Genomic DNA, 12,422 nt, shown 5'->3' with positions numbered 1-12,422 from the left:
TGTGCATGCAATACCAATAGAATTTATTATCAAAAGCTTTCTTTTCAATTTAGTAAGTCTTGACAATAGTATTCAGAGCAATTCATGTGGTCTTTAGATGCCAGTTATTAATAAAGTCCTGAGTCTTTTTGTCATCAGGACCAAAGAGAATATTGAGTTTCTTAATTACCATGGGGTTGTCCCATCTAATTCATTCTACCAGAGCATCTGATATAGCTCCTAAGCCTTGTAATTAAATAGTGGTAGGGAATTGATATGGAGCCAATGCATAACAATTTGAATAGCCAGATGAAGATGAAGACCCTGGAACTAGATCTCTATATACAGCAGAAAGCTGGAACCATGTACCAGCTTTATTGACTTCTAGATATTCATGGTTCTCTTGAATTGCCACATACCAGGGTAGTATAGTGTGTCAGATCTTTTTGCATGGACCATGGGCTCTATAAGATAGCAGAGAGCTTGTAATTCAGATATTATCAGATTTGCAAATGATGTTGGTCCATCTAATACCAAATTTTCTTTTATTGTTCTTGGTATACATTGTATCTTTAATATGATGAACATAGTTATTAGTGGATAAGTCTTGTTCTTCAACTAGTCCCCACTAATTCTCTAGATGGTTATGCATTTCTGGCAAGATTTCTGTACAGTCACCAGGCTCTTCTGCAGTTAAGATCAAGAATTCTTGTATTATATTAACACTCCTTCCAGTAGTAATAGCATCTGGAACATTGATATCAATATGGCAAAACCCAGTTTTATCCCCTGGCTTAGCATACTTGATGTAGTATGAATAGAAGATCAATTTTCAAGTGTGGTCAGGTTTTGTCAGTACATACTATAGATAGTACACAGAGTTCTGGTGCATAAGTTGTTGGCCAATACTGTAATACATTATTCTCAACCATCCATAATTGTTGTGACCTTCCATTATTCACTAATAATGGTAGTACATGTTGTATTTACCATTGACCCAGGTGAGTACTGTAGTGGTGGCATCTTGTAACTTATCATTTCACCAGCACATTAGCTGAGAAATGACAACAGATCCAGTTGTTTCCCATTTCTTCTGAAGATTGCTGGTGGTGAACTTGTTAGCTCCAGTTATTCACATGTATCAGTTGAAGTTGAATGTTCTCATGTTTGCAACTAGAGAAATAATTGACTGATGTTTGAATTTGTAAATGTCTAAAGTATCTTCAGCTCTAGCTGGTCTATTTGTCAAACAGAACCAGAGATAGGTGCTGTTACTGGTCTTGACTGAGCCAATGTTGTGATGATTTCTATAAATGTAAGTTAAATAGTTGAGAAGCTTCTCTCTATTAAGTGTGCAAGTCTGTAAACCAAGTTTTGAAGTCATTAGTTTTGCATGATTATAATATAGATAGATATCAGCTTTCTTATTGCTAAAGATCTTTTCTAATTGCTTCAGAATGTGAATAAGCTCCAATTCTGAATGTGTTTTAGTACTCTTTATCTTTTGGAGAAGCTGCTGTTCAAAACCATAGCAACTACAAGTACCAGAATGTACTGCCATGACAGATTCTTCTTGTTTATATCAGGGTATTTCCTTATCACTTTCAGAAGAAATAACAGACTCATCTTTGTTATCTAGATCTTGAAGGGTTTGGTGTGCTGACATAACTGTAATTCTCTCACTGCAGTGATTTAGAGCTTCTGATTAGCTGGATGAATTGGCCAGTATGCTGGTGAATTCAAATGGCAGCTGTGATTGACCAGTTTCCAATCCACACAATCTAATCAATATTACACTATGTATAGAGGCTCCTGATACATTGCAGCTATGCAGCATTGACATTCCACTCATTGAAACATCTCTTGGTGATCTTGATAACTGTGGTTCTTCTAGTAGATCTCAGGGGCTGCTTGCAGTGGGAGGGCTTCTAGTAATATTCTGAATTGAATGTTGGGAGCTAGATGACTGTGGAAGAGCCAACAGCTATAGAAGATCATAGTTTCCAATAGTAAGTTCTTGTCAGTATAGAGCATCTCTTGAAGAAAGTTTGCAAGTGTGATTAACTTCTTTGTCAGCTGTAGTATAATTACCTGGCAATATAGCTAAGCTCTGGTGATGTCCAGCTTCTATAGCATCTAGTCTTCAGAGCACTGTACTGTCAATATTGCTGGTGAACTTATTTTAATTCTTGTAGAGATTTAGAGTATGGTAAAGCTTTTGTATGGCTTACAGACTCTCTACTTTTGGCCATATAGCATCAATCTTGTCTATCCTCCATATAGTGACAAGCTTATTCTTGATCTTTTGCATATTAATGCAATGTTATTTGATATCCAGAGTAATCTTTCAAGCATCATGGAAATTGGCTTCAAAATTGGTGTATGTAACATGTTGCCAAGCTCTGGATCTTTCAACATATCAATAAAAATGGGTCACTAAGTCAGTGACCATATCAGTCACTTGTATAAGTGTGTTCATTAGTTCAACTTGCAGACCATAGTGGCAGTGTGGAGCTTGGTTATTAATGTATTCCATAGCTGCTGTTAGGTTATTGAAGAAATGGCCATCCAAGTTGACTCCACTGTCTCTGGTAATGACCAGACCTTGGTTTTTGGTTGCTGGTGCTAAAGGAGGCAGGTTGCTTTGTCCAGCCATTTTTAAAAGATATCAGAAATCAAAAAATTTGCAAATGAAATGTTGAATCTGTAAAAAGAATCAAGCTTGAATATAAAAGAAAGTAAAAGCTCCAGAAAAGAAAAATTGACCTTTAAATATCTCCAAAAAATTCAGAAAAAGTGAAGGCTTATGCAAATAACAAAGAAAGAGAAACTTTCTGAAAGAGCAAGCAAAAACTTTACTTTTGCAAACAAAACACAACAAATTAAACATCTTGTGGAGGTATAATAACAGCAAAGCTCCAGTCATCTGGTATAACATTTAGAAATTGTATTTGCTTCATTTCTTCTTGATCATTTTCATTTTCACTCTGATTCAAGAAGCTAACATTCAAGAAACTGCTAGAGGGAATGTTAGATTGACTTCTGGTGGCATATCTTTGAGAAACATTCTCTATCTCTACATCAGAATCTGCTGGGCTATTATTGAATGACTTCATTCCAGATTTTATAAGATACTTCTTCAATCTGTTTCCTGCAATAGATTCTTTGAGTTCAGTGCTATCTAACTCTTCAAGATAATAGGAAACTAGTTTTTGATTGGCAGACTTAACTCTATAGGATTCTAGCCATTGAAAGTGCAGGATGTTATTTCTAGACATATTCTGTTCTCTCTTGATATTGTGAAGCAAGACAAGGTCTCCAGGTAGAAGAGAGTTAATTCAAATATTATAGATATCATCAAAGTATTTCTTATTTCTAGTGTGCATTTGGAGCTGATAATGAGCTGCTTTCAGAATATTCTCATCTTGTCTTTTGATTTGCTATACTTGCATCAGAAGCAGATCTTCAGTTGTTTAAATCTTTTGTCAGAGAATTGTTTGCCAAGTAGAAATCTCAAGTTCAATTAGAAGAACTGTCTCCTGGCCTATTAGCAATCTATAAGAAGAGACACCACTACTAGCCTTAGTTATCATTTGATCTGCCATCAGAATTGCAGAAAGATGTTTAATTCAATTTCTTCCAGTGCTATTGGTAGCTTTAGCTAGCTCATCAGCCAAAAACTTATGGCCAACTTCCACCATATCATTTGCAGGAGAGTTATAGGGTGAAATAATAATATGTTTAATGTTGAATTTCTTCAGTAAGATCTCCACAATATTCTTATTTTCTGGTCCTCCATCCATAACAAATTTGGCAGGCAGGTCTTATTGACAGATGATATTCTCATAAAGAAATTTGACCACAGCTTTAGCTGTTACCTTTTTCAAGACTCTAGCTTCTACTTATTCAGTAAAGTCACATCTGGCAACAATCAAATAATTTTGTTCTTGACAGAAAGACATATGCTTGATATCTACCCCAACTTTCTTTCAACAGATAGAGGCTCAGATAAAATAAAGCTCTTCACTCAATCTTTGTGAATCTCTTTATTAACATTGAGAACAGTGCTTCATATAAGCAGACACATCTTTATACATCTCTGACTATCAGTATTGAGCTTGTAGAGCAGAGTATGTTCTTTCTTGCTCTTTATAGTTAAATTTGTTGTACATCATGTGTAAAATTTGTTTGTGCTGATCTTTATTGTCCACAACACATCTTAAACACACACCAGACCCTGCTTGTCTAAATAGTTGATCAGTCTTCATCACATATTTAATTATCTTTCTTTAGAATCTTGTGTACTCTTTCTCTTTCATGCCCAATAGTTTTGATAGAGTAGTTAGATATCATGCAATTTTTTCTGATTCTTCTAAATATATGAAGTCCAGTATCCTAAGATTTTCACTATTGAGAGCTTGACCAGCTAAAACTCTTATAGAATTCATAAAGACAAACAGATCTTCATCTTCTTCAGATTCAGTCTGTTCCTCAATATCTAGCTCTCAACAAGACAGTCTGTCAGCAGCTGTGTGTTTTGTTCCAGGGACATATTTAACAGTAAAGTTGAAGAGGTGTATTCAAGCTATTCAATTAGTAACTAAAGCTTCAGGAACATCTGTAGCAGTTCTATTAAGTTGGGTGACAAGAGTTTTTGCATCAATTTCCAAAGTAAAGAGCACTCTATAGATATGGTATTGAAATTTCTTAAAGACTTTCAAAACAGCTCTGCATTCTTGTTTGCCAGCATTATATGTTTTCTCTGAATCACTCCATACTCTAGATTTGTATTATGTGGAATATTAAGCTTCTTGTTGCTTCTGAATAATGCATCCTCCTCATTCTAATCCACTGGCATCAACAGTTATAGTGATAAGCAAAGAATCCTGTTCATAATTGATTGGAAGAACAATAAGAAATGAACATAAAGAATTGAGAAGCTTAAAATTGGATTCAAACTGACAAGTCAGGAGAAAGAATTTTTCATATCAGTTCTTTATAAACATGAAGGGGCATTGGCTTGGTTATTCAAAGATCTATATGGCATTCATCCTGAATGCTTGCCTCCCCAGGTTATTCAGACAGAGCCCCATAAGGCTTGACAGACTAAGACTTACCAAATTCCTTGTGCTCTACATGATAAGCTAATTAAAATCATTCAGGACAGGTTAGAAGCTAAAATGTTGGAGCCTTGCCATGGTTCATATACCAATCTCTATTTTCTGGTCACAAAGAAACAGAAAGGCAAATATTGTTTAGTTAACACAGCATATATGTACAACAAAGTTACTATTCAGAATGCTTTTATTTCCTCTAATGTTAATGAATATGCTGAAGACTTTGGCAGACTTGTTATAACTAGCCTATGCAACTTATTCTCTGGATATGATAATTTCCCATTAGCTGAAGAAAGTAGAGATATAACAGTCATTGCAATCCCTATTGGACTCTTTCACCATATGACTTTAGTCCAAGAGGCAACAAATTCACCAGCTCAAGCCCAATGCAGGATAATGAAGATAATATACAAGATTTTTCCAGAGATTGCTCAAGCCTTTATGGATGACCTTGGGGTAAAAGGATCACATGTCAAAGATGAAACTGAAGTCCTCCCAGAAATAAGAAGATTTGTTTATAATTATCTGCAGAACCTGAACTATATTCTCTGGCTTGTCAAAGTCTCTGAGGCCAGGATCTCTGGCACCAAATCTCAATTCTGCATGTCTGGAGTCAATGTCATTGGATGGGTCTGCAACTATGACAGACAACAACCTGAGAAAGCCAAGGTGGCTAAAATTGTGAATTGGCCTACTTCTACAAGCATTACAGAATTACAAGAATTCCTAGGGCTAGCTGAATATTTCCAAATACTTATAGAGCATTATAGTTGGATAGCTGAACCTTTACATTATCTGCTTTGACAAAATATTATATAGACATGGACTGAAGAGCAAAATGACATCTTTATGCTTTTGAAAGAAAAGTTATGTTCATTTCCTATCATTCTTCCAATTAATTATGAACAAGATTCTTTGCTTATCACTATAGCTGTTAATGCCAGTGGATTAGAATGGGGAGAATGCATTTTCAGAAGCAATAAGGAGCTCAACATCCTGCACAATACAAATCCAGAGTATGGAATGATTCAGAGAAAACATATGATGCTGGCAAACAAGAATGCAGAGCTGTTTTGAAAGCCTTCAAGAAATTCCAACACCATATATATGGAGTGCTCTTTACTTTGGAAATTAATGCAAAAACCTTTGTCACCCAACTTAATAGGACTGCTACAGATGTTCCAGAAGCTTTGATTACTAATTGGATAGCTTGAATACACCTCTTCAACTTTACTATTAAACATGTTCCTGGGACAAAACACACAGCTACTGATAGACTATCTTACTGAGGACTAGGTATTGAGAAACAGCCTGAATCTGAAGAAGATGAAGATCTGTTTGCCTTTATGAATCCTATAAGAGTGTTAGCTGACTGAGCTCTTGATAGTGAAGACCTTAGGATACTGGACTCCACATATTCAGAAGAATCAGAGAAAATTGCATGATATCTAACCACTCTATTAAAATCATTGGGCATGGAAGGAAAAGAGTACACAAGATTCTGAAGAAAAGCAATTAAATATGTGGTGGAGGCTGATCAGCTATTTAGATAAGTAGGATCTGATGTGCTTCTAAGATGTGTTGTGAATAACAAAGATTAGCACAAACAAATTTTACACATGATGCACAACAAATTTGGCCATAAAGAGTGAGAGAGAACATACTCTGCTCTACAAGCTCAATACTGGTGGTCAGAGATATATAAAGATGTGTCTGCTTATGTGAAGCACTCTTCTCAATGTCAAGAAAGAGATTCACAAAGATTGAGTGAAGAGCTTCATCCTACCTGGGCCTCTATCTGTTGGGAGAAAGTTGGGGTGGATATCAAGCACATGCCTTCCTGTTGAGGACAAAATTATTTGATTGTTGCCAGATGTGACTTCACTGAATAAGTGGAAGCTAGAGTCTTGAAAAAGACAACAGCTGAAGCTGTGGCCAAATTTCTTTATGAGAATATCATCTGTCAATAAGGCCTGCCTGCCAAATTTGTTATGGATGGAGGACCAGAAAATAAGAACATTGTGGAGATCTTACTGAAGAAATTCAACATTAAATATATTGTTATTTCACTCTATAACCCTTCTGCAAATAGTATGGTGGAAGTTGATCATAAGCCTTTGGCTGATGGGCTAGCTAAAGCTACCAATGGCACTGGGAGAGATTGGATTAAACATCTTCCTATGATTCTGATGGTGAATCAAATGATAACTAAGGCTAGTACTAGTGTCTCCTCTTATAGATTGCTAATGGGCCAGGAGACAGTTCTTCTAATTGAACTTGAGATTTCTACTTGGCAAACAATTCTCTGATGAAAGATTCAAATAACTGAAGATCTGCTTCTGATACAAGTACAGCAAATCAAAAGACAAGATGAGAATGTTCTGGAAGCAGGTCATTATCAGCTCTGAATGCACACTAGGAATAAGAAATACTTTAATGATATCCATAATATTTAGACCAACCCTCTTCTATCTGGAGACCTTGTCTTGCTTCACAATACCAAGAGAGAACAGAATATGTCTAGAAATAACATTCTGTACTTTCAATAACTAGAACTCTATAGAGTTAAGTCTGCCAATCAAGAACTAGGTTCCTATTATCTTGAAGAGTTAGACAGCACTGAACTCAAAGAATCTATTACAGGAAACAGATTAAAGAAGTACCTTATGAAACCTGGAATGAAGTTACTCAATAATAGTCTAGCAGATTCTGATGTAGAGATGGGGAACATCTCTTAAAGATATACCACCAGAAGTCAATCTAATATTCTCTCAAGCAGTTCCTCAGATGTTAGCTTCTTGAATCAGAGTAAAAATGAAAATGATCAAGGAGAAATGGAGCAAACATAATTTCCAACTGTTATACCAGATGACTGGAGCTTTGCTGTTGTTATACCTCTACAAGATGTTTAATTTGTTGTGTTTTGTTTGCAAAAGTGAAGTTTTTTTTGCTTGCTTATTCAGGAAGTTTCATTTATTTATCTGCAAAGTGAAGTTTTTGCTTGCTCTTTCAGGAAGTTTCTCTTTCTTTGTTATTTGCTTAGCATTCACTTTTTCTGAAGATATTTAAAGATCAATTTTTCTTTGCTAGAGCTTTTACTTTCTTTTATATTCAAGCTTGATTCTTTTTACAGATTCAACATTTCCTTCTATTCTGTTATTCTGATATTTGCAAATTTTTTGATCTCTGATATTCTTCAAAAATGGCTGGACAAAGCAACCTGCCTTCTTTAGCACCAGCAACCAAAAATCAAGGTCTGGTCATTACCAGAGACAGTGAAGTCAACTTGAATGACCATTTCTTCAATAATCTAACAGCAGCTATGGAATACATTAATAACCAAGCTCCACACTGTCAATATGGTCTACAAGTTGAGCTGATGAACACACTTATGTGAGTGACTGATGTGGTCACTGACTTAGTAGCCCATTTCTATCAATATGTTGAAAGATCCAGAGCTTGGCAACATGTTATGCATGCCAATTTTGAAGCCAATTTCCATGATGCTTGAAAGATTACTCTGGATGTTGAATGACATTACATTGATATGCAAAAGATCAAGAATAGGCTTGTCACTACATGGGGGATAGACAGAATTGATATCATATGGCTATAAGTGGAGAGCCTGTGGGCCACACAAAAGCTTCACCATACTCTAAATATCTACAAGAATTAGGATAAGTTCACCAACAATATTAACAGTATAGTGCTCTGAAGACTAGATGCTACAGGAGCTGGACATCACCAGAGCTTAGCTATATTGCCAGGATTATACTACAGCTGATAAAGAAGTTGATTGTGCTTGCAAACTTTCTTCAAGAGATACTCTATGCTGATGAGAACTTACTATTGGAAACTATAGTCTTCTACAGCTGTTGGCTCTTTCATAGTCATCTAGCTTCCAATGTTCAATTCAGGATATTGCTAGGAGCCCTCCCACTGCAAGCAGCCCCTGAGATCTACTAGAAGGACCACAGTCATCAAGATCATCAAGAGATATTTCAATGGGTGGGATGTTGATGCTGCATAGCTGCAATATATCAGAAGCCTCTATACATAGTACAATATTAATTAGATTGTGTGGATTGGAAACTGGCCAATCACAGCTGCCATTTGGATTCACCAGTATGCTGGTCAATCCATCCAGCCAATCAGAAGCTCCAAAGCACTACAGTGAAAGAATTACAGCCATGTCAGTACACCAAACTCTTCAAGATCTAGGAAACAAAGATGAGTCTGTTATTTCTTCTGAAAGTGATGAGGAAATACCCTGACATGAACAAGAAGAATGTGTCATGATAGTATGCTCTAGTACTTGCTGTTACTGTGGTTTCAAACAGCAGCTTCTCCAAAAGATAAAGAGTACTAAACTGTGTTTGGAGTTGGAGCTTATTCACATTCTGAAGCAGTTAGAAAAGGCCTTTAGTGATAAGAAAGCTGACATCTATCTATGCTATGACTATACTAAACTAATGACTTCAAAACTTGGTTTACAGACTTGCACACTTAATAGAGAGGAGCTTCCCAACTACTTGACTTACATCCATAGAAATTGTTGCAACATTGGCTTAGTCAAGACCAATGACAGCATCTATCTCTGGTTCTGTTTGGCAAATAGACCAGCTAGAGCTGAAGATGCTTTAGGCATTTACAAATTCAAACATCAGCCAATTATCTCTCTGGTTGCAAAGATGAAGATCTTTGACTCTAACCAATATGTGCAAATAACTGGAGTTAACAAGTTCACCACCAGTGATCTTCAGAAGGAATGGGAAACAACTAGATCTGTTGTCATTCCCCAGCTAATGTGCTGGTGGAATGATAAGTTACAAGGCATCATCACCACAGCACTCACCTAGGTCAACAGCAAATACAACATGTACTACCATTATTAGTGAATGATGGGAGGTCATGACAATAACAGATGGTTGAGAACAATGTATCACAGTATTGGCCAACAACTTATGCACCAGGACCCTGTGTACTATCTATAATATGTACTGACAAGACCCAACCATGCTTGGAAATTAATCTCCTATTCATACTACATCAAGTATGCTAAGCCAGGGGATAAAACTGGGTTTCACCATATTAATGTCAATGTTCCAGATGCTATTACTACTGGAAGGAGTGTTAACATGATACAAGAATTCTTGACCTTAACTGCAGAAGAGCCTGGTGACTGTACAGAAATCTTGCCAGAAATGCATAATCATCTAGAGAATTGGTGGGGACTAGTTGAAGAATGAGGCTTATCCACTGATGGCTATGTTCACCACATTAAAGATACAATATATATCAAAGATGATGAAAGAAAATTTGGTATTAAGTGAACTGACATCATTTGCAAGTCTGACAATATCCAAATTACAAGCCTTCTGCTACCCCATGGAGCCCATGGTCCATGCAAAAAGGTCCAACACACTATGCTACCCTGGTATGTGGCAATCCAAGAGGACCATGAACATCTAGAAGTCAATAAAGCTGGTATATGGTTATAGCTCTTCACTGCATATAGAGATCTAGTTCCAGGGCCTTCATCTCCATTCAGCCATTCAAATCATTACACATCAGTTCCATATCAATTCCCTACCACTATTCAATTACAAGGCTTAGAAGCTATATCAGATGCCCTGGTAGGACAAATTAGGTGGGACAACCCCATGGTAATTGAGGAACTTGATATTCTCTTTGGCCCTGATGACAAAAAGGCTCAGAGCTTCATTAATAACTGATACCTAAAGGCCACACAAATTGCTCTGGATGCCATTGTCAAGACTTATCAAATTAAAAAGAAAGCTTTTGATAATAAATTCTATTGGCATTGTGTGCACAACAACATTGACCCAGCATCAGTTCAGCCTTCTTCTTCTCCTGAGAACTTGGTGGAAGAAGAGAATCATGATAATCACTATTAGGAATTGCTGCTATCACTCTTCTTATTCTTATTTCCTATGTTTTTTCTTACTAGACTGCTCATTACTATTTGTTATTCTCTTATTTTACTAAATTGGTTTTATTTTATTTCATATGTTGCTTGTTGTCAGGGGACACTAACATTAAAGACCAGGAGAAAATGTAGTGGGGATTCCAGTATCTTATTAGGACAAAGATTGTTCCAGTCTGAGATGCAAACCACCCCAAGCTACTATTCTTGAGCTATATAAACCATCTGTAGCCCCTGCATCTGGCTTATTACCTTCACACACCATTGCTCTTTTCTACACACTCATTCCTTACTACCAGTTCAGTTATTAGTTAGTGAATATGAAGATTTCTTGTTCATGAAACTTGCTACTATTCCTTATTAGAGCTGTGTTAGTACAGAGCTCTTTAGTACTATTACTCCTTGCAAGCTTAGGCATCTGTTAGGACATATCTATCTCTACACTTACTACTCAACCATACCCTTCACCATATCAACCAACTCGCCTACTTTGACAAGGCATCCTATTGTACCCCGTTCCAGTATTCTTATAGAGAAGAGCTGTATGAACACTATTCTTGACTAACCAGAGCCAACTAGTAAGAAATAGGTTCAGGTCTTCTTAGAATTCATAATTTTTTACAGGCACTTTATTTCAAGATTCTCTAAGATAGCCTGTGGCCTGACTGCTCTTCTAAAGAGAGGAGAAGCAAAGCTAAGCAGACATGTGTGAAGAGAGATGAGAAGAGAAGCCAACACTTTCATAACTGAGAAAGGTTGTGAAGTCTTTATAAGTCTGAAAAGAGTATTTGTGGAAGCTGTCATGCTTCACTATTTTAATATGAAATGAAAGACCAGATTAGAAACAGATGCATCTGGCTTTGTGGTGTGTGATATTTTATTACAGCTGGCAAAGAATGGCATCTGGGTTCCAGTTGAGTTTTATTCACAAAAGATGCAATCTGTGGAGATAAACTATGACATTTATAATTAGAAACTGCTTGCAATTATAAAGTTATTTAGATATTGGTGCTGCTGGTTGAAAGGCTTGTGAACACCAGTTTAAGTTCTTATAAATTATAATAGCTGGCACTACTTCCAGAGTGCTCAAAATCTCTTGTGAAGACAGGTCTGCTGGATGCAAAGACTGACAGCCTTTTGATTTATAGTTGACCATGTGAAAGAAATTAATAATCTGGCAGATGGACTCTTGTGAAGACCTGACTATGTCAAGAAGACTGGTCTAGATAATAAGAAGAGTCATGAGACTGCAAATCAATTAAGAGTAATGCTTGTGAAGAAGCAAGAGATTACAGAAAAGTTGGAATCAACAGCTTAAGTTTCTCTTAATCAGAGAGAGAAGAGAGAAGATGAGAATGTGCAACTTATCTCTGTAAAGC

The 12,422-nt window shown here is 36.5% G+C and overlaps 1 protein-coding gene across 1 annotated transcript; it reads right to left on the bottom strand.

The window, feature by feature from the left end:
• Positions 1–2,861: 2,861 nt before the first annotated feature.
• Positions 2,862–3,257, bottom strand: CIMG_13456 (uncharacterized protein; the record flags this gene model as incomplete). Its single annotated transcript, XM_001245887.1, has 1 exon — positions 2,862–3,257. The coding sequence occupies one exon, from the start codon at positions 3,255–3,257 to the stop codon at positions 2,862–2,864; it is 396 nt and encodes a 131-aa protein (XP_001245888.1).
• Positions 3,258–12,422: the final 9,165 nt, after the last annotated feature.

Source organism: Coccidioides immitis, assembly GCF_000149335.2.
Source record: "Coccidioides immitis RS genomic scaffold supercont3.4, whole genome shotgun sequence".
NCBI lineage: Eukaryota > Fungi > Ascomycota > Eurotiomycetes > Onygenales > Onygenaceae > Coccidioides > Coccidioides immitis.
Note: the sequence above shows the minus strand (reverse complement) of the source record. Positions and strands in the feature narration are given on the sequence as shown.